General features: G+C 44.9%; 1 protein-coding gene across 1 annotated transcript in view; it reads right to left on the bottom strand.

The window, feature by feature from the left end:
• Window positions 1-22,231, bottom strand: part of LOC105567421 (zinc finger and SCAN domain-containing protein 26-like) — a 209,362-nt gene that overhangs the window by 16,642 nt on the left and 170,489 nt on the right. The window contains exons 4-5 of the mRNA XM_012022284.1: window positions 15,451-15,814; window positions 10,827-11,038 (exon numbers count right to left, since the gene is read on the bottom strand). Of these exons, the coding sequence (XP_011877674.1) occupies window positions 10,827-11,038; window positions 15,451-15,814 (576 nt within the window). The remainder of the gene's footprint in view (window positions 1-10,826; window positions 11,039-15,450; window positions 15,815-22,231) is intronic.

The raw sequence follows: 22,231 nt of genomic DNA, 5'->3' as shown, positions 1-22,231 counted from the left end.
GCACGATATCTATGCAACGAAGTTAAGTTATAAAAAAAAGTAACTGTTACTGCAACTTCGTTACAAGTAACGAGTTTCTTTCCAACCCTGCTGTCTATATAATAGTAAATAATAAATGCATGATTATTCTTTAACGTCTCTCGTTACACGTTCTAATAATGCATTAATTTATCTGTGGGCAGTAGTGCCGCTATAGAACTTTCACGAAATAATGCATGTTAAATTCCGCATTTAAAAAATCTATATTTCGTCTAAAAGCTACGTCTTAAAAGAAAACTGTTAAAATTCCAATCTTATTTTTCACTTCTCCCTTTTTCTTATCTTTTATTATTCTATCCTTTGTCCGATAAAAACTACATATGCTTTCCATGACCAACACATTCTTTGGTTTGATAAAGCAGACAACACGAATGGACGTACAAATATTCGTGTTTAGTCAGGTTTCCATAACTTCGTTACGTTATCTTGCAACGTGATATTTCCAACATTTTCTCGCGACTTTAAGAAAACGCAATAAACAGAAAGTCTTTTGTTTTCTCCCCATCAATGGAAATTTTCTCTTAAATTAAATACATATCTATATTTTCATCAACGTTATTTTATTTTAATATTAATCAAATTTACTTCAAATTGTTTGTTATTATGTGCTTTCTGTAACAGAATTCCAATAAATAAGAAAATAAGAATCGAAGCTCGAGAAACGTGCGACTTCTACCGAGTAATTTTATTTCAATCGCGCTAAACCGGACAACTTTCCGAAATGCCACAACAACTGAACGACTGTTCGATGCAGCGTTTAAGCAGTTAAACGCTAATGAATCATTGCACACATACGTGCGGTAATATCATGTAGCGTCTTCGCAGGTACGTGTGCATTGTGTCGTTAGTTTCTAAACTATTTGAACGTGTGTTATCCGTTCAAGCGTGCGATAGCCGCTCGGTCGATTAACGCGAGAGAAAAAGATAGGAAGAACTCAAAATTAAGATTACGTACCAAGGACCCTATATAAAGACCTCGTCGTGCGTTGTTCCGTCAAGAAGAAGTCGACGTCCAAAGCAAGAAAGTATTCGTACAGAGTGCCGAGGCCATGGCATCCAAAATATTTGTAGTATTCGTACTCGCCTACATCGTCCTTTACATCGTATCGGAAATTTCGGCTTTGCCAACACGTGAGTAACTAAAGTTTTTATCATGCTTTCATAAGTGTTATTCATCGATCGATATAAGATGGCTCCTGCACGAAGGAGCGACTAGTATGAGTGGGGTCCCTTTTATTTCTGTAAATTAATATTTTTACATAAAAAAAATATCACTTAATGTACTACTGAGCAAATGCATAGATATGCTAGATTATACAGGGTGTACTAAAACCACCGGATATCCTTTTAATCATAAATTCTTTAGAAACTTTCAAGAAAAAAATTCTAATACAAAAATGTCGAGGCTATAATAGTTTTTAAATAATAAGCGATTACATTTCACAAATGACAGGCCTGAGATTTCGCGCGCTCAGGTATGGCGACACGACAAGTGATAAAGGTGTTCCTACGAATATCGCCCTTTTTAGCATAGTGACAACTTTCACAACAGACTTAACGATTAATTCTCGAATTAATTGTTCCTCTTGTTATCTTTAACCATTTCTTTTGTTAACTTTGTGTAACGTCTTGTTAATAAAAGGGAGGGGTTCACTATGATGAATCTTAATCAGACTGATATCCTTCGATTTAGTCGATCTCCGATATTCTGAGTGAACTTGGAATTTTCAGTTAGATTCAATCTAGTCTCCTGCCTCTCTTTATCCTCAAGTTTTCAAAATAACCGGATCATCGTCTTCCCAAATATTTTCTGTCCCGTTAAACGGTGACTTTGGTTCTCGCTCGCTCGCGAAACACATAGGAACACTTTTATCACTCGTCATGTCGCCGTGCCCGAGCGCGCGAAATCTCAGACCTGTCATTTGTGAAATATAATTAACTGTTTCGTTTTTGTCGTGAATAGCCTCAGAGCTGAAGCCAGAGGAGAGATGCGTGCCGGGCACCATGTTTTTCGACGGATGTAACACTTGTCATTGTGGCATCAACGGCAAACATGGCTGCACCTTGATGGAATGCAGTATAGTTCCAATTTTACGCAACGAAGTACGCCCGCCTCGCCTCCCGGTTTCTGAATCGTGACTGCAACTATATTCCGAACTTGCTGGCTCACATGTGCTCACATGTACGTTTAACATGATTTGAAATGCGCGGGGTGCGTACATCTTAAACAATTGAATCATTACATGATAGTTCTGGTAAACTAATGGTGCAGAGATTCAGCAAGTAACCCCGAAAATATGTAATTTAAAATACAAAATTGATAAAGTAAACTTGACAAAATGTATATTGTATTTGTATTACAATATTTTTAAACACACATATAAAGTTTTCGCCATTTAACTGTGGATACAAGATACAGGTATATTTTAAGAAAGTTAATATTCTTTACACACAGAACAAAAACTTATTTGTGCAATTTCAAGTGCCGTTTTTTGCGATGTTTCAGTGGCAGAAAAATTTGTCTTAATTCTAACAATCAAAAAGAAATTATCTGTTAACTATTAAAGTCACCTCGAACGCATTTGCACCACGTGTTGTGCTCTGACCAAAAAAAATTCGACGCCACGTGATCCCACGGAACAGGAAGGGACGAAGTCGCAGGACGAAGTGAGGAATTGTTCCAGATGTATTGTGGATACGGCACGGTCGTAAGTCGATGACGTAATCGCCATCAAGTTCATCCGCTTCGTGGTAACGCGACGCGAAGACGGACTGGCGAGTCGAACGCTGCGATCGGGTGGCCGGTTCGCGATCCCATTAAATCTGCGGGCCGGTTGAAGTCGGGGTAAATAGCCCGGCCGAGCGACGGAGGCGACGACGTGTCCGTTTTCTCCAGGCCCGATCTCTCGTGGAAACCGTCGCGGTTTGATCGATATATCCTGGCACGTCCGTCCGCGAGTCCCCGCGCGGCTCGAGCCTCTCCGAGCTAGCAGGTCGTAAGTCACCGCGGGTCAAGACGAGGAGTGTTATTACCGCGGAGGATCGGCCGGGCGCGGAGGGAAGCGGGATCGATGCTTAACCCTTAATTTGGTATTTGCCCTTGCAAATCGCCGGTGTTAAGGCACGGCCGGAACAATTATCGCGTCGTGGGGCGTGAGCCATCGCCAAGGCGAGTCGCGGCCCTCCGCTCCGACCGCGCGGGACGAGGCAGAGTTAACGCGCATTTATTATTACGCATTACGGACGATTAATCTTTATGAATCGGACGTTTTAATTACCGCCAAGGTGCACGATATAGGGGAAAGATCACCACCCGTGAGATCGTTTTAACGAGGAAATACGCGCGCTTTCGTTACCCTCGCGGCGACTTTACCCGCGCAGATGACGCGGGCCCGATACGCGGAGGCGGAGAGCCATTTCTTCTCTACGAAAAAAAAAAACCGCACGTTCTATCTTTCGCCGCGATTTATCCCATTGTGCTAACACCTGGAATAATAGAATAACCGCGCGCTCTCGCGTATCTCGCGCGGAAAATGGATTGCCGTCGTTCTACCGCTGGCGTTTGCATTGTCCGTGACAAGCGTGGTACCGCGGCTGACGTAGAAAGAAAACCAGTCATTCCGGGATATTAACGTCACCTTTTCGCTAGGCATCGCGAGTCTAATTACCGAATGGTAATTAACGAGGCAGGCCTGAAAGTCGGGGTAATTAGAGACGCGCGACTCAGGGGAACGGCAGGCAGTTTTCCCCGATCTCGCCATGCGCGATTGGAAAGGGCGCGGGAGATCGAAGCCCCCTCCACCCCCCCCCCCTCTCTTTCTCTATCTATCTAGCTCTATCTCCCCGCGGTAGATCTAAATCGGCCGTCTTAAACGTCTCGACGCCCATCGGGCGAATATTATTGCGCAACGCGGCGGGGATACGCGAAACAAAACTAATGACGTTGCGAAGGAAGGTGCCCGCGCGGCTCACGGTCGTTACGTAATCGTGAGTAATTAGTCCATTTACGAGAGCCGCGCGCACGTAATATCGGCCGATGGGCAACGGACGAGGGGTCGCATTAGTTCCCCCGTTACTAGTGCATTTCGATCGAATTTTTTCCCGCGCGTTTATCGCGCCGTGGATTAACGTCGCGTTACCTACCCCCGTGTTCCACCCCCGCGTGGCATCTCCCACGGATGCGGCGCGCGCACGTCCGGACGAAGATCGCGGGAGGGTAGGTTCGAATGAAACGAGCCGAAAAATCATTTAAGGAATAAGGAGTGCACTGCGGGTCCTATTATTTTTCAGATAAAAAATATGTTGCCAGGGCATTTAAGAAGTAAACTAGAAGTAATAAGTAGGCAGGCAGGAGACATTGTAATTCAATTTCGTAAAACCAGAAGTACGCAGAACAGTGTTGACCAGACTCTGATCGGAGGGACTCTAATATATAACAACACGCCGCGTTCTCTGTTATACTTTAGGATGGAGAGACAAGTTCATTCATCTTGAGACAAGTGAGAGCCACGCAGCGCACAACTTTTAACACATCATACCGTAACGTGATGAACATGCAAGATCAGCGTGTTAAGCTTATAATAACGCGGACATATATCGCAAGGTTTTATACGAGTCGCGTTAATCTTCTTCGTGAAGGAAATTGAGCTACTTATGCCACATTGCGTACAATATTCGCCGCATCGTGTTACGACAACGTTGAACACGGTAAATTAGGGGCAGCTTGTATGTACATACAATACGTTTTGCAGATCCCGCCGTTAACCGTTGGTTAACGAAGCTGTACGCTTCGAGACATTTGCAGCACGAGGCATATAATTATCACATCACGGCATGTGAGAAAGTTGTGGTGGGACGCATGGCTGAGCGACACGATGCGTGCTAGTAATGAGGAGCGAACTAACAGCTCTCTCGACTAGAACGTTAGAATAAAAAAAAAAAGGGTGAAGCGTGTCGTTCGTGGATGCAACGTTCACGTGATGTCAGTTCGAGGCTGGTAATGAGACGCCGCGAGCGTCTCCTACGCACCTTGAAATTACATACGCCTCGCATAATGCATCCCGCTTTTAGGCACACAATTGAATTTGCTCCTCTCATCAACGTGTAACGCGAATTCTTCTTTTTAATTACGTAAACAAATTTTTTTTCTCAAAGCAGATAACGAATTGTAGAAAATACAAATGAGCGAAGCGACAATTGCATGCAAGTTTATTTAATAGTTTTTTCTAATTCATTAGATTTATCTTAATTAAAATTTTACACTCTTCTTTTCTTTCCAACTGAAATTTATGTATTGCGGTTTACCTCGTATACCTCCCGGGCTTTTCAATTAGTACATCAGAACGTAGAGTCTAAAATCAACCACGTTAATCGATACGGTATTTGGTAATCAGCGTAATTCGTGAGGTCGTCCCTCCTAAATTCGTACGCCACGAGCCAGGCCGAAGTATCGGGCATGAAAGTGAGCCGCGGTTAAACGTGCCGCGACTAAGATTATGGGAAATTATTTGTAGAAAAGAGAGCAACGAGACGATTTGCAACGACCAGCGAGACGAGAACAATGCGGAGGAGCAGGCTCGTCAGGAAATCGTTAACCTAGCGAAGGTAATCGCAGCCTTCGGCATTAGTGCATACGTGCATTGTTAATAACAGGGTACTCTCGAGGCACTACCACTTCGTATAGAGAGAAATCCACAGAGCGGACTGCCTGCGATCATCGGCGTATCCTTCGATACACGGAACCGATCGGCCGACGTTGTCCGGCTTACGCCAAGGCTAATTCGCCTTAATTAATACACGAGGTCTCACCAAACCTCCTCCTGTCTATCACGGGTCACGCCAGTCGGCTGACACCGAGCCTATATTCCGATAGTTACGCACAGTGATTCTCAGCTTCGATCCTTTATCCTCTTCGATCGATCAAATTTCTTTCTTGTTGCGAACAAGCGTAATTTGATCATGGCGCAACAGTAATTATCAACTAGCTCTTAAATAGAATTAATAAAAATAAATAAATAAATAGTAAGCACACAAATAGTATAATATGCTTCGCAAAAGCATTTTGATATTTTATAACGTAAACGAGAAGCAGAGACGTGACTGATAAATAATGTATCTTATATAACAATCGTTAGGAGTCGAATAAAAATGCTCTTGTTGTAATTTACTGTTTGCACTTAAAAACATTAGAATGCGGTATTATAACATCTGTCTATCTATGCAGAATTTGAGCGTGTTGCTCAAGCATTTCCCACGCTCGCGCGGTAACAGCTTATATATAAAGTTAATTGTAAATGAACTGAAACTTGTATCGCCCCCATTTAATTACACCTCGTTAAAAATCCCTTGGAGTCAATAAAAATCCGCGGCTCGCGGAAAAGTCCGCGACGCGGGAAATAACGATGCGTCTGAAAAGAGGCGGCGGGCATTTCTTAACTCACGCGGAATCATCCTCAGCCGAGGGAAATGCGATAATTAGAGATACCCTGTAGATACAAATGGTGCTATGCGATTTCTCACAAGTAGATAAGGAATTTTATGTGTACGCTAATGGGCGTAGGAAACATCTCTCACCATATAATCGTGCAAGGGCGATTTACCGTGCGCCCATAATGAGCTATGATTCTCTACCTGTAATGCAACTCTCGTTACACGCAACAGCGTGCGTAGGGTACGCTGCTATTCGTCGATACTAAAAGTAACATTAGGCTCTTATCATTCCGTTACGTCGTCAATGAGGCGCGTAATACGAACAACGTATAGTTGCTACAACTCTTGCCGAAGCAATTGATATTAAAGTTAGTCTTCTGATTGAGTCAATGTTAAACGTTAAATATTTGAAGACAATAGGGGCAATGTGAGCCGTCGCCAGAACTTCGGTGAGGAAACAACTTATATACAATTGCAAGATGATATTCATAAAAATTGCCAGATACGGTTAACAAATCTTGATGTTGTAAATTTTTAGAATTGAAGATTCAAGTGAGGAGTAAAAAAACTATGTTATCAAAGTAGGTTATTGCTGGTCTATGTAGGTGTGTAGATCTGCTAAGTAAGTATAAAGTGCAAAGTGTCAAAATGGTACCAAAATTTCGACTCGGGAAAACCTTCCGAAATGACGAGTTTTCGAGAACTAATAGGCCTCATTATTCCTCGAGCCGGGACGATTTTACGGTAGCTCCCGCCGGCATCGCGACGACAGTCATGATCGCGCGATTTGCGAGCGAGTTATGACGCGGAATGGTAGATATGACGGCAATATCAATGAATTGGCGGTGACACCCGGCGGTATCCGTCACCTTGGTTAAGGATAGGGTGTTAAAATGACGGATAAGCAGCGCGATTTGCCGCCACAAACGGCCGTTCGCACGCCAGTCGTTGAAACAATTATATTAGCGAACGACATACACAACGGGATCCCCCGGCTGTATGCCGAGTAATGGCCTTTCGTTTACCGGCCGATCACCGCGCGCCGAGGATTTCGCAAAATCGTCCACCATAATGGTATCCTAATGCGCGAAGCATGTTCCGATGTCTCTGCAATCGGAGCAGAGAAACCGAAGCGGGAAGATGTCGCGTGGAATTTTCGTGCGAAAGGTTGAAAAAAATTCCAACGGCCCTTAATCCGCATTCTCCGGCACACTTGGCGTTAATGCGACCGATCCCCGCGTCGGAATAAAACGGGATGGACGATATAAAATAACAATAAAAAATAATGTTATCTTAAAACCATTGATTTCTATGATTAGCTATTAACTTTTAGTACAGAGATCAATGGCGATTGGTGAAATCAGATTGTTAAAGCACGAAGGATCGAGCGACTCATCTTCGATTTAAATAAAAAAAAATACTCGTTTCACTCGCTTCGTTTCCGAATTTCTCAAAGCTACGCGCAATGTTACGGTAATCGAGTCGTTAATAGGAACCGAGAGCCTCGGGGCTCTCCACGAGCGAGCGTCTCGCGGGTTGAGCACCGCGATCGCGCGCCGCGTCTCGCTTGAACCATGGACCAGACAAAAGATCCTGGTTCTCACGACCACGCCCTCTCTCCTCGCCGCCTGTGCCCCTCGCCAGACGGCGGCGATGCCTTCACGAAGGTACCTATCCACCGGAAATTCCTGAAGCAACCACCACCGCCGCCGCCCGCTACCACGCCGCGTCGTGTACGTGCACACGGCCGGGAACGGAACAGAGCAGGACGCGCGGAACGGCGCGACCTCCGCCAGGTTCTCTCTCGTGACGCGGTAATAAATGGCCGGGGTTGTACGTATACGCGAGGGTGCCGGTATACAGCGAGAGCGGATAAAAGTGCGAATCTTTTCTTCTCCCCCGCCGCGCGCCGGACAGGGGCACCACCTCCTCGGCGACGCGACGTCGCGGAACGGTATCGAATTTCCGCGAGGCCCCACGGTCGTGAATCCTAGCGTGCGAATGCCGGCGACCCCTGACCCCGGCGGGCCACGGATCACGCGCGTGAAAAGTCCTGGCGGAGGATAGTGCACGGCGCCACGCCGTGCCGATGTGTGCCTTTTATCCTTGCGGTATGCAGGAGGAGAGTCGCGACGGCGTTATACTTTTCGCAAGTACGGCCGTTTCCCCGAGTCGAAATTTTGGCCCTATGTTGAACCTTTCAATCAATTATATAGTAGGACCTGAGACAGCAAGAGCCAGTTTCACGAACATCGGTTAACTGCTAACCGGAGGTTAATTGATTCTCTGTCTCTTCTTAGGCTCGGTTTCACCAACGTCGCTTAACTTTAAACTTAGTTTAATTCGTTCTTTGTCCCTTTTCCACTGTTACTCTAGAAAGAGAAAAACATGAAACGAACTAAGATTAAAGTTAAGCGATGTTTGGTGAAACCGGGTCTTAGATAACAAGAGAGAAAAAGATAGGGAGTTGACTGAACTCTGGCTAACACTTTACCGATGTCTGTGAAATTGGCCCTTAAAGAGGTCGAACTGCAAGTACAAAATTTACTCTTACTTTCAAACTGATAGTGTCGGAAGTTTCTACTTTTGCCAATTTAGCATTAAAGTAGGTCCTTTTAAGTAGGAGCTAAAGTAAATTTTTAGAATTAAAGATTCAAGGGAGGAGTAAAAATATAGTGTCATCAAAGTAGGTTACTGCTGGTATATGTAGGTGTATAGATCAGCCAAGTAAGTGTAAATTATCCTTAGAAGCGTCAAAATAGTACCATAATTTCGACTCGGGTTACTTTGCCTCTGTTTTAATTTTTATCGTCTGGAGTGTCATACATTACCAGAATATATTTCGGAAGATAACGGATGCTCTTGTCATCGGGGACGAGAGATACCATATTCCTGCACTGAGAAAAAAATCTGATAGATTCAACCGGTCGTCTGTCAGAAAATGAACGAATCAGAATTCCTTTAGGATTTACCAGATGTGTAGTGAAGTCTAGCAAACTTCTGGTTACGAAATATCTTTCATGGAATTCTGATAAATCCTAAAGGAATTCTGATACGTCCATTTTCTAACAGACGACTGGTTGAATCTATCCGAATTTTTTTTCAGTGTGGCATAAATTCGCGAAACACGACGAGGCAGCGCGTGACTGAACTGACAGCTGTCAACTAACCGAGCACTCGATGGAAGGAATCGGGACTTTCCTCCGCGAGTCGGGTAAAATTCGCGCGAGGAATTGATTTTCGGAATTGCCCTTTTATCGTAATCGACAGCAATTTTCTGAGCCCGTAAATCTCGCGGCGGACGCGGCTACCGACTCGAGCACCTCGTTCGAGAGAAACGCGGTCTCGGTCTCGTGGATACCGAAGGAATGCCCGGTGACTAACGATTTGGCCATCGAGCACTTGGCAGCTGGACGACAAATCGTCAGCTACCGTACGTTCAACTTAAACGTCGTTATTATTGGCGCACAGAGCGAGGCGATATTTGATAGCGAGGTTGCGCGAGCTTCGCGCCGACTTCACGTGGGAAGATGAAGATAATGATTCCCGATCTACACGTAGCGAAGTTTCTCCCAGTGCGCGAGCTGAAGAGATTTCCACGTTCGCTCGCTTCAAAAGCATCATGCTGCCTCGCCGAGATCCCAACGTGATTGCACGCGATAATGACGAGGTCCCTGTCCCCGCAATTAAACTCCTTCTCGCCCGATCTGTTTTCAAATACCACGCTCGTTGACTTCCCGGTGTTCTGCATACTCGTTGCTCGCGTGTAAACGTTCAACAGGTAGAAACAATAGCGTAAACCGGCGAAAAGCGCGTACGCGAAGGGTGAGAAGGGACAGACGTTAAAATGACGAAGCACGCGATTCCAGCGATCGCTGACGCACACACGTGAGTCACGATCGCACATAGCGATCATCGAGAACGCAGCGCGTTTGTTTCTTCGAATCGACTGATTTATTTCATCTTGATTAGCTTTTCCAACTGCAGTTCCAGTGGTTGTCTGCAATTTTTTTTTTCACCGCGCACGGAGAGATTTGTGATACAACGACGCTACGTGATTTAACTAACTCATTTTACTTGTAGCTTCAATGGCGTATTTGACACAGTGGTATCTCTCGTTCCCGATTCGAAGAGAGTTCTTGGTATCTTCCGAAATATACTCCAGTAATTAATACTCGGGACGATAAAAATAGAAGCGAAGTAAACGCCGTGCTTACGAAAAATATCAAAATCGGTATGCGATAATGTTGTATAAAATAAATAGGGAGCTCATTTATACACAAAATGGCAGACTCGCGGTCATTTTAGTAACTCGCGTCGATACGCGCCGTACGTCCTCGCAATCAGCATCAACTTACCGGTATGAGTCCTCTTGTGCGCCTTTAGGTGCGAGCTCTTCGTGTAAACCTTGTCGCAGCCGGCGACGTCGCATCTGTGAACCTTGCGTCTCTTCAGCGCGTCGCCGCATTCGCCGTCGACACCTAAATTGCCGCCGTTTCCGCCAACGCCGGCATTTCCTCTACCGCCCAAACCAATACCCGCCGCTAGCGTCGGACGTTTGTGGAACACGCTGTAATCAGACGGTCAAACCCGCAAAAGATTAAACACGGCGACGTTCGTGAATAAATAGGTATCTCGCGCCCTTAAAAAGTTGCCCTAGTCGAACTACACCTAACCTGGTATTTCTTTTTATTTTAACTGAAACAGATCCTCCATAAATAAATTTTATCAAACGATAAAAAGAATTGTTAGACTTTAGGCTGGCAGACGGTTTATTTATTGAAATCTGACGTTTCGACCATGCGGGTTGTGGACCTTTTTAGGGAATTTAATAATAAATTTTCATTTGACTCATTACATCTGTAAAATGTAAAAATTACATTTTTTAAAATTCATTTTATCAAATTACAAATTTGAAATTCATTTATAATCAAAAATATGTTAATTTTACGGAAAATTTATTTTCAATTATTTTGAGATTTACATTTATTTTGTGTTAAAATATTAAGAGAGTATTAGTGTGATCATATTTAACATATCCATATTATGTTAAATTACACAAAAATTTGTGTGGGCCGTTTGGGACGTGTGATATCTGTTTTTGACACAAATTTTTCAACTATGTATATATGTAATTATAATTATAATCTTGCCGAAATGAAGCATAATTCAGTATCTGCAGATTTGGAAAATGAAATGCAATCTAAAGAGAGGAGGGGAAGAGATATAAAACCAATCGTCTACGTAATAATGAATAAACTTGAGCAAATGAAACGATTTATCTCCACGCGGCGACATTCTAATTGCAATTTACCTTTAACAAACTTCCTGGGAATTTATCAATGTTTAGCAACAATTATGTAAGCCTTGTACCAGCCTTTCTCCTTTACATGAGCGAAGAACTCATTCAGTGACCAGTTTTTGATTGTGCGAGAGGCAGGTAAAGTCATTTGAAATGAAACGACCGGGGAGACGCGAAGTAATATCCCGTCAAGAAGAAATCAAACGCGATTCATAAAACGGCATAACGCAACGCACCACGAATTATGAAAGGATCGGACCTGGGATCGCGTATCTTTTTACGCCTGATTGCCGCCCGGCGCTCGTAAGTGTATACGCTATACATCCGAGATGATTACGATGAGGAAACGAGCGACAAAAAATTGCCCGTCCCAGCACCAGTCGCTACCAATATCGACTCCTATATGGACGAGACGTCTTCATCGGTCGTTTTGCGCCGCGTGTAGACTCGATTGCGCGACAGATGATCTCTCACTCGTACTTTTTCTCAGGTACATACACAGCCGGCCGCTGCGACAGCTAATCTTTCGTACCTTCAAAGTTGCAAGTTTATTCTAATTTAATGTCCAACTTTGACATTAAAATTTGATACCCCTTCGTTGGTTCACCGGTCAGACGTCCTCGTGAGAGTAAATTGGTAAAAGCATAATCTTAAAAGAAATATCGAAGAATTAAAAGTCAAGTTTCATTGAAAGATTGTTCGAATTTCACGATTATCATCGCAAACGCAAAATTATTTGCTCTAACAGTGAAAGTCCTAAATTGATATAATTTGAATTTCCACTTGCTTAATCGGTGTAAATTATTCTCTCGGATAATTGCTTTTTCATTCGAGCGGGTAGCAATTTACGACAGGTCAGTATTTGCAACGCGGAGTTTCGAGTCGGGTACCTTTCTCAGTAAGTACACTCGAAAAAGCGAGCGATTCGTCGAAAGCGCGCGCGCAGCGGCCGAATGGCGCTGGACCGATCGATGGAAACAAGAAAGGCGTATCAGACCGGCTCGATCAATCTCAACTTGACGCACTTGAATTCTGATAGGACTTGTTTTTCCACGAAACTCGTATACGTGGCGATAATATAGATAGACTCACGTTTTTTAGAACGTGCCGTGTTAGTATTGGTCAATTTGGCGCGGCGCAAAATATCATCCTCAAATCATTTACGAAGAAAACAATACGTGGCGAACAGTCACGAGAGATCATCTGAGAGAATTAAATACAAAAAAAAGTACGGGGAGGGGTATTGAATGCTAAATACAGCATTTAAAATAAGTAGAGATCGTTTATCGATTTTAATATGTGACTTCACTGACGTTGTTAATTACTGCTGGCGATATTGAATAATATTCTTATTAGTTGAAACTGTGTTATGTCCGAAAAGAAACCGGCGCGCAGAACAAGGTGGAAATCGAATTCACATTTTAGATTAAAATTATTGGGCTACCAACATCTTGCTCGGACCTAAAGGCTCTCTCGTTTATTCGATTGGCATCACAATGGTCCTATTTAACTTCATATTTAAACATAAAAAGTTGGAAAGCTTTTGAACGATAAATTCGGCTCTTTGATCCTTTCAGGGCGCTTATGTCAAAATTTTCTACACGTCCTTTGTACGCTTTACTCATTTTGTTATCAACGCGACGACTCGTTGACATCAAGTTATTTCATTTGACGGCGATATTTTATATATTGTAAATTCATAGAGGCGATAAATTACAGAGCGATCTGCAACGTCCGGGCCGCAATCGAGAATTCGAAGAGTTTCGCTGGCTCGATAAAACGTCGCCCGTACCCACTGACGCGTTCTTAGTCGCCGTATTTCATAGCTATGCGAGGGCTCTCCTCGTACCATTCGCGCAATAAACTAGAACGGCGTGTTGCGCGAACTGACATAAATCCGTTTCCAGCCGCGATAATCCGGCTCGCGTCTACCTCAATCCGCCCCTCGGAAAGTACCAACCGCGTGTCCTTTGTTCATTCGTGTTTCTCTCTCTGTCGACACATAAACGCCATGGAAAATTAATTATTCACTGTACTTCAATATGAACTAACAACTGTATATTGCCTCCTAACACACTTTTCTAACGATCTTGCCGTTACACGTCACAGTCCGTTAACCCTCGCGTTAGCGGCGAGAAGACCGCACGTTCGCGAGTCACGTGGCAGAGACGTATTGCAATGCGTTTTTAAACGAAAACCTATGGAACCAAGTTAAAACGGGCATGTGCGCGGTTGCTGCCTGCGGACGGTTTTCGATGTAAGATAGAAGTTAATGAAACTCCGCGTATCACAAATGCAATATCGCCCGCATGAAAGTTATTTCATAAACACATCTAATATAAACAAAATAAATGCAACTTGCTGCGTATCGAATGGCGCAATATTTTTCTTCCAATGCTCTCAATTTCCATCGAACGTAATTTATTTCTTCGTCATGCGTGGATTAAGACGCAAATGACGATATAAAATTGAAAGAAGAGCCGCATAATTATTGCCTACCGAATAGTTGCTGAACACTTGAAAGTGTACAAATTTAGTAAATAGTTGTCGTGCAACGCTTTGGGTAGCGATCGATTTCTCCAGCGGACTAAAAGCGCCGATTGAAAGATCCGTTTCAAGGATAGGGGCCAAGTGGAGCTCGTGCGCAGCACGTCGTATAGATATACGCTGATTTGCAAAGAGCTTATAATGGATCGGCGTCACGCTAATTGGGCGAAAGGAGCGAGTCGAAATTACTTAGGCGCGTGCTCGAAAGAAATCGTGACGGGATGTGTAAAATGAGGTTTGTTAGCGTGCGCCGGGTGTCACGAGATTACTATGTTTCCTGGTGTGTGTCGGGACACGGTTTCTATAACGTTTAGATGGATCGCGGGAGTAGGCCCGGGCACAATGGAAACGACAGAGTCGCGCGGGTGCCGCGGCGAGAGCAAATTAAACGAGATTTACAGCGGGTGCACGATCTCGTCCTATTAACCCTGGACGTGCTTATGCATTCGATGAAATACGGCTGTACGTAGGCATCGGCACCGTGAATGAGTGTTCGCGTTATCCTGCCGCTCTCGACCGATTGTTAAGTGATAATAAAGCCAATCTTTGTATTCCGCGGTGTAATATTGTGATACAAGTTTGTACGCGCTTCCGCGTTCCCGCTTACACCGAACGTCTTCATGCCGACGAACCTACCCGAGTCCAAGTTTTGGTACTATTTTGACACTTTTAGGGATAATTTACACATACTCGGCTTATCTATACACCTACATACACCAGCAATAACCTACTTTGATGACACTATATTTTTTTACTCCTCCCTCGAATCTTTAATTTAAAATTGTCTGTAGATTCTACACGAAGTTCTCATTCGAAATAAACGTCAGACGATTTACGGTTCGCGAGGGAAAATTTCCTCGATCAGAAATTACTAGAGACACCAGCTAGGGGACATAAAATATTATTCTTGCATTATCCATCCGACTTGTTTAGCATGCATCGTGCTGTGCCGGCGGCAATATCAATTATCAATTAATCATCAACTTTTATCACGCGCTCGTCTTAATGACGCCGTATCCAGCCTTTAACTTTAACGCCCCCTCTCCTCGGCCCTCGTTCCCTCGGTCGTCTTTACGCAATCCAGACACGCCCGTCCAAGTAGGGGGACGCAACAGGTGAATAATAATACTTACTAAGAAGCGTTCTTTATCCTTTGCAACGTGAGAAGAGCCGCGGAAGGGGACATGTAGACGGAGTCGGGTGGCTCCATCATGCAGACCGACATGTCCCTCTCCCGGTCCCTCTCCCTGTCCCTTTGCCTGTCCCTGTCGCGTTCCCTCTCTCGGTCCCGCGCCTCTCTCTCCCTGGTCGCGGGATCCCTCTCGTTCTCGCCGCTCCTCTCCCGCATCCTCTCGCGCTCCCGGTTTCTCTCCCGGCTGCGATCACGATCGTGATCTCTGTCCCATGCTGTTTCGACCAACGGTGGCAGAGACGGGGACGCTGCAAAAGAAACATATTTCCTCCATTTATCCCTGCTCGCTACCTCGCCGTCGAAAAATAAAGATTTCCGTAATTATAACAATAATAACTTTATTGCGCGCGTCCAAGATTGCTTTATGATAAATCGGATAATTACACGGAGCATGAATGAAAAGGATATGCGCGCGAGAGGTGAGGCACCAGCCAAGTCGCTGCTACAATGCCTATCCGTAATAAAACACGATGATCAGAGCGCGAGATGGATAAAACGTGAAATACGTAAGAGCGTAAATAGAACTGAAATTAATTGTACTTGGTTTCGACACACGTTACAGAGCTTTAAATCGCGGTACGAGTCGTACCTCAACATCTATAAAGAAATTACCCATTCGAGAGAGCTCGTAGCCGCGGAAACTCACGTATGATTAATGCGAACGGGATTGTACAAGGGAGACCGCCCGATTTAACGGAAAGCACAATTCACCGAATACACGAGGGCGATGTTAATATTCATTTTGCCAAAGGGCCGGATTACGTCCCGAAGGGATGTTCCGAGGGGTGAACCGCTTAGGGCATTGTGGCGTACAGATTTGCGGCATTACTGGGCATAACCAGGCATTTTTGGGCACTAGTTTGGGCATTAGGCCTTGCCATTGTAAAGATAAAATAAGATAATAAGATAAAGTAATGCCCACTGGGCATTAGTGGGCATTGGTGTACAAGGTTTTGGTCAGCGGTTTCCCCCTCGGGACGTTCCGAGGGGTAAACCGCTGAGGGCATTGTGGTGTACAGATTTGCAGCATTACTGGGCATTACTAGGCTTTTTTGGGGCATTAGTTTGGGTACTAGGCCTTGCTGGGGCATTGTAAAGGTAAAATAAGATAATAAGATGAAGTAATGCCCACTGGGCATTAGCGGGCATTGGTGTACAAGATTTTGGTCAGTGGTTTCCCCCTCGGGATGTTCCTATTTAAAGAGAGAGAGAAGCCGTCTCGCCGCAGATTGGAAACCTATTTCCCGAGAACCGGTATCACCTACCGGCTAACTGATTACGGTATTTTACATAATTACGCGGTATCCCTCGCACCTTGTAAGGAGCGTGCCGTGCACCGAGTAATGGCCACTATCGCTGCTCAAAAGTAAAGTCGCGGATCACGACGCTCCGAGAGGCTGCTGAACGCAAGCGGAATAATGGGAGCAACGATTGACGTGCGGCTGCTTTTTCATATGCGATATCTACACGTTTGCCGTGTTTATGCGAACGTGCCGTGGCACGTCACGGTACCGTGCCCTCGATCCATCAGCGATCGAGGATCGAAGGTCGATGTCAGGCGAGCACGATGCGGCTCATGCAACCTTTCGCGAATAAATCAACCGAGTGAAGAAAGCGCAAGCGTTCCTTTGCGCTCGAGATCCCCAATCCCACGCGACGGTGTGTTACAAATCGCTTTATAATCTCTCTCTCTCTCTCTCTTTCTCTTTTTTTTTACAGAACCGCGTACGAGAAATCGGACCGACCGAAGCGGTCGCGGGGTTTTTCCGCGAAATTTCGTGATTATCGCGAAACGCTTCCACGTAAAACTTGGGCGTAGAAAAAAAATGAGCAGTTTATCGCCGCGTTACATGGCACGGCATTGCAATTTGCCTCGCCATTTAGAGAGTTTTGACGACCCCTGACCCGTCGACATCGCGACCGGTCAGCGTTGAATCGGGCCGCTGCATCTTGCAGCACGTTCTGCGATTTGTATGACAAGCATATTAAATGGCCGTGACATTACTAATTAGTAGTTGCATTAGCTAGGCAATACATTCGCGAGATCGAACGAAAAGGTGCGGCGTCTTTGCGAGATTGCTGTCGATCGCACTGCCGATAATATTTTGACCGTGCACGCCTTTCGTTCGACCGCGGAAGAAAGTTGGCCTCATTCGCCGTCCTTCGTAATCGATGTAAAGCTGTAATTTGCAAGCTCATTTCGTCACGGGACGACAATGTATTCATATGAACATGCGATTATAAATATCGTGCAATTTGATTACGCAAACTCACCGAGCTTGTACTTGCTATGAGAAAAAGTCTTTTTGATTCGTTCGATGCACATAAAATTGGGATAATTGTACCGTTTAAGAATTAACAGAGTAAATTATTTGTCATTACTGATATAACCGACTCCATCGATTATCCGTGCTTGCCGCGGCAGAAATCGCTCTCGAGGAAGCCGAGCGTCTGCGAATCGTATCGAGGAATCATTATGAATTCAGTCAGTCAGGCCACGACATAACAGCGCAGTAACGGCGGTATTATTAGCCGCAATTTCCGTGCGCCGGACGGGGCGGCTTCGCTTAATTAGCCGCTGCTTCGGACACTTTTTCCCTTCCCGCCTCCGAGGTCTCGTTCCGGATGTCTCGTTACGGCCTTAACTCTTCTCATGGTTCTAGTCGAGACCCATGATCGTCGCTATCTAATGGAGCACGCAGTCGCCACTAGGACCGGTGATTTCCTTCGAAGGCTTCGAATCTTCGAAGTTACCACAAGTAACACCCCTAGTCGCCACTACTGGAAACGATCCGAGCCTGTCAATGTCTCGCGTTTCACCCTAATTCCGCTTCTTCCTCGTTCCGTTTTTCCCGTCTAACTATAATGCAATTTCCGATGTCAAAATATAATATGACTGACGTATGGGACGACGCGGTCGCTGAATTATGCGTCTAAAAAGGGGCTCACTTCCGCTAAGGAGTCGAAAGATCGAGATAGAATTCGCGTATAGACAGTCTGGCTCTTTCAAGTAACTCAGCATTAATAATACGCTATCTCTTTCCACTTGGCGCTATTTATAATATATGCATGGCAGGAAAGAATTTTATGTGCCAGTTAAAAACCTAATTCACTTTAATTGTTATAAATTCGCTCATAAACTCGAGCGCAGCCGTGGCTCGAATTCTATATGACATTACAGCTTAAATCAATTTAAGACTAATGATGTTACCGTTAAATATTAGTTACCTATATCCGCGTGTACATTTAGAAACCGCCCTTCCTTAACTTATAGACGGGGAGAATTTTCTCTTAAACTCTATTCTGAAAATCATGCGATCGCCCGAGTCGAAATTTTGGTACCATTTTGACACTTTTAAGGATGAAGGACACCATCCAATGAAGAATTATATAATTTAATTATTTGGGTATCTTTTATTAGAAAAAAACATGTTTATCTCTTCCCCCCCCCAGGTATCTTCTATACAAAAGTATTCTCCCCGTGTAAATTATATCAAATTGCAATGTTTTATTGGCGAGAAAATCCCCTTGGCGCAGTATCCTCGCCACTGTCTCCAAAATTATGTTAATTGCTGCGAATCTCGGAGCGCGTTTTGTAAACATCTTCTTCCGCTGCTCGATTATCATACCAATGGCGAAACCATCCCTTTCGCGTTCGCTATATCATCGCCTCGCCCACACCAGCGGCAAGGTTAATCCTAAGCATTAGCGGTAATAATACGTGGTCTTAGCATGTTTCGCCTTTCTGCTCGTTTCACCTTCGTCTTCCCCCCGCTCGTTTCCACCCGCGCGGTCCTTTACCCCCTCGATCTTCTTCATAGTTTTTTTTTCCTTCGCGTACAGGCATCCGAGACCTTCGCGCGCGCGCGCGCGCGCGCGCGCGAGGAAACGTCAGGGGGTAATTGATAATGTTAAACGCCGGGGTTAATCCGCCGATTTATGGGCAGAATGTGCACCGTGGATTTTTTAGAATCCGCCAAATTGAGGGATAATCGCCCGACGTTAATGCCTCGCTGCTAAAGATCGCCGCGCGAAGCCGGGGTTGTTTGATTGAGAGAGATAAGTGGGAGTTCGTGGAGGTTTATAGCGGCTCGCGTGTCCGGTGGCGAATAAAAGAGGCCCCGCTAATCCGCCAAGAAAAAGAGAGGGGGGGGAGAGGGGGCTGCCTTGAATCGACTGAGAGAATCGATCTCGCGTTAGCTGCGGGCGCGCGGGCGTTGAAGATAAAGCGCTTACCGCGTGACCCGGAGCCAAAGGTAGTCACTCGTTGTAGGATCCCGCGTTCGCGGCGATGCAAGTTTTACCCCGCGACTTTTTAATCGCGCATGTTAATCCGCGACGATAACTTGTGGGCACATTTAGATAAATATTGCCGTAACGGGTATAAGAGTGTAATAGGGATGGAAATGCTAAGACTAGCAGCACAGATAAAATAAAATTAAAAAGGAAGGGATAGAGAGAGAGAGAGATTGAACATGACATCGCGCTCGAAAGACGCTCGTTCGTCGTCGAAGCATGAACAAGATGACTTGAAACGTGTCTGTGTCACATTTACGAGCGAACGATCGGCGCGATTCCCGTTTACTCCGCGCTCCGCGCGCGGCAACGTCTATTATCGCGCATCGTATAATCCAGCGGGTGGGCGCATTAGCCGCGCGGAAATATGCGCGAGTGCTCGCGTGCGCGTGCACAGGATGGAAGGTGGGTGGACATGCCACCCGCGTCGCGGAACTTGTTAGGCTTTATGTGTTTTCAATTAAGTTTCCGGGCCCGCGTTCGCGCAGATTAGCGCGGGCGGCTGTGCTCGGGTCGATTAATCGTCGAGTATTATCTCCCCCCCCCTCTCCCTTCCTCCCCCGCCGTGTGCTGCGGACGCCAGTACGACGTTTAGAAAATTTATCGATGGCGGTTCGTTGTACAAAGCACCGGTTATCCATCAGGTGCGAAGATAACGCGCGCGATAACGCTTAAACGTTATTCACGCCGAGTGCCGTAAGTCCATTCGTATAGAGCGTTCGCAGCTCGAAAGGGATCCTATAGAGTCTACAGTATAGACCATCCTGTGGACTTTCACGCCGATATTTGTGTTTTATAGAGAGAGAGAGAGAGAAAAAAAGAAACCTACTTCGGCCGGAACAATCGCAGACACCAACGATGATGGGTGTACTTGGTGGTTCATATACGTTTTATAAATATAATTCTTAAATGTATTTAATTATCACCTTATACATTTGGAAAACGTACGAAAAACCAAGTTCTACTTGGGTGCGGAAATATTTAGAAGATAAAAATTGTAGTTAAAATTGTATAGAGAGAAGAGCGGTACGATCGCATTACGCCACGCGGCGCGTACGGTGTGATATTTTTGCAAAACGGAATCCGATTTCACGCACGGCAAAACTCGCTCAGTTTGCACGGCAAACAGTACCATTCTGAAAATAATTTAAGTTCACCTTTCGTCGTATCCACGGCTTCAGACCGTGTCGCGCGGCTTGCGTGACGCAACGCAGGATGAAGGATTATCTCTTTGCCAAACGACACGTTGACGTGTCTTTATCACAATTAAGCGCTGCCTCGTGCACACTAATTGACAAAGGCGTAATTGCGCCAGCGTGGCGAAAGTATACGCGAAAGTGCTGTTATATATACGCCGATCTCTTTGGTCGAGATCGCAAAATAGCATTCCACGATTCTTGTAATGCGCGGCAGGTGACAACGTGGCTCGATCGCAATGTCTGAAATCCTAATATTTAAGTGAAAAGAACAATGCTTCATGAAAAAATTATTCGGACCTTACGAACGGTATTGTCGATTTCGATTAACGCGGGACAACCGGTATGTGCGCGGAAAGTACATAATTCAAGAAGATATTGAAAGAGCAGCGAGAATCGGCCGCTCGTAAAATATGAAAGTGCAGTGGTATTCAGATTAAGATATGCGGAAGATAATCGATTTATATGCGCGTTGCATTAATCTCAGAACTTTTACGACGGTGCCCGCTACTGCCCCGCGATAAATTGCAACTTCGTTATGTCCCTTGAATGAGTATCGCTCCTTTTTCTCTTAATACGTACCATAAATATCGCGCCATCAAAAGTAATGCGCCTGCATATGCATGCGAATGACGCTTTGCAATCGTTAATGTGATACTTTTTATCTGCGCGCGACGCTCGCGGGATGTAAAAGTATCGCATAACATTAATAAAAATCACGGCTCGCGCGATACATTATCATCGCCCGGTGGATTCAGCTTGATTTAACTTTACTGTTTGTTTACGAAGAGCAATGAATATTAAACACTTTGTCACATATATTTTCGTGCACCTCTAAAAGACTTATTTAAAAAATGCATAATTTCACATTTGTGTAACTCACATACGTCTTTTTGCACGTATCTTTACACACGCGGTAAATCAAACTCGTAAAATCAGACAGTCGCGTGCTCAGTGTTAAACGCACGATGCCGGTACGTAAGGATTCGCGCGATTAGAGCCACACGGGGATAGTTGACGAGGCAACGCTGTCGCATGAATGAACGAGCAAGCAGTACAGTCTTACTTATTAATGGACCTGCGTTTTTATCATTTTTCTCATCTATACAAATCACCGAGTCTCAGACTGTACGTATGCACTGCCAGGGTTGGGAAGTAACTCGTTACTTGTAACGAAGTTACAGTTACTTTGGTAGGTCTAACTTAACTTCGTCACTTTCTCTCCATCTG

Source organism: Vollenhovia emeryi, unplaced genomic scaffold (genome assembly GCF_000949405.1).
Source record: "Vollenhovia emeryi isolate VEMERY1.0 unplaced genomic scaffold, V.emery_V1.0 DF939138.1, whole genome shotgun sequence".
NCBI classification, from domain to species: domain Eukaryota; kingdom Metazoa; phylum Arthropoda; class Insecta; order Hymenoptera; family Formicidae; genus Vollenhovia; species Vollenhovia emeryi.
Note: the sequence above shows the minus strand (reverse complement) of the source record. Positions and strands in the feature narration are given on the sequence as shown.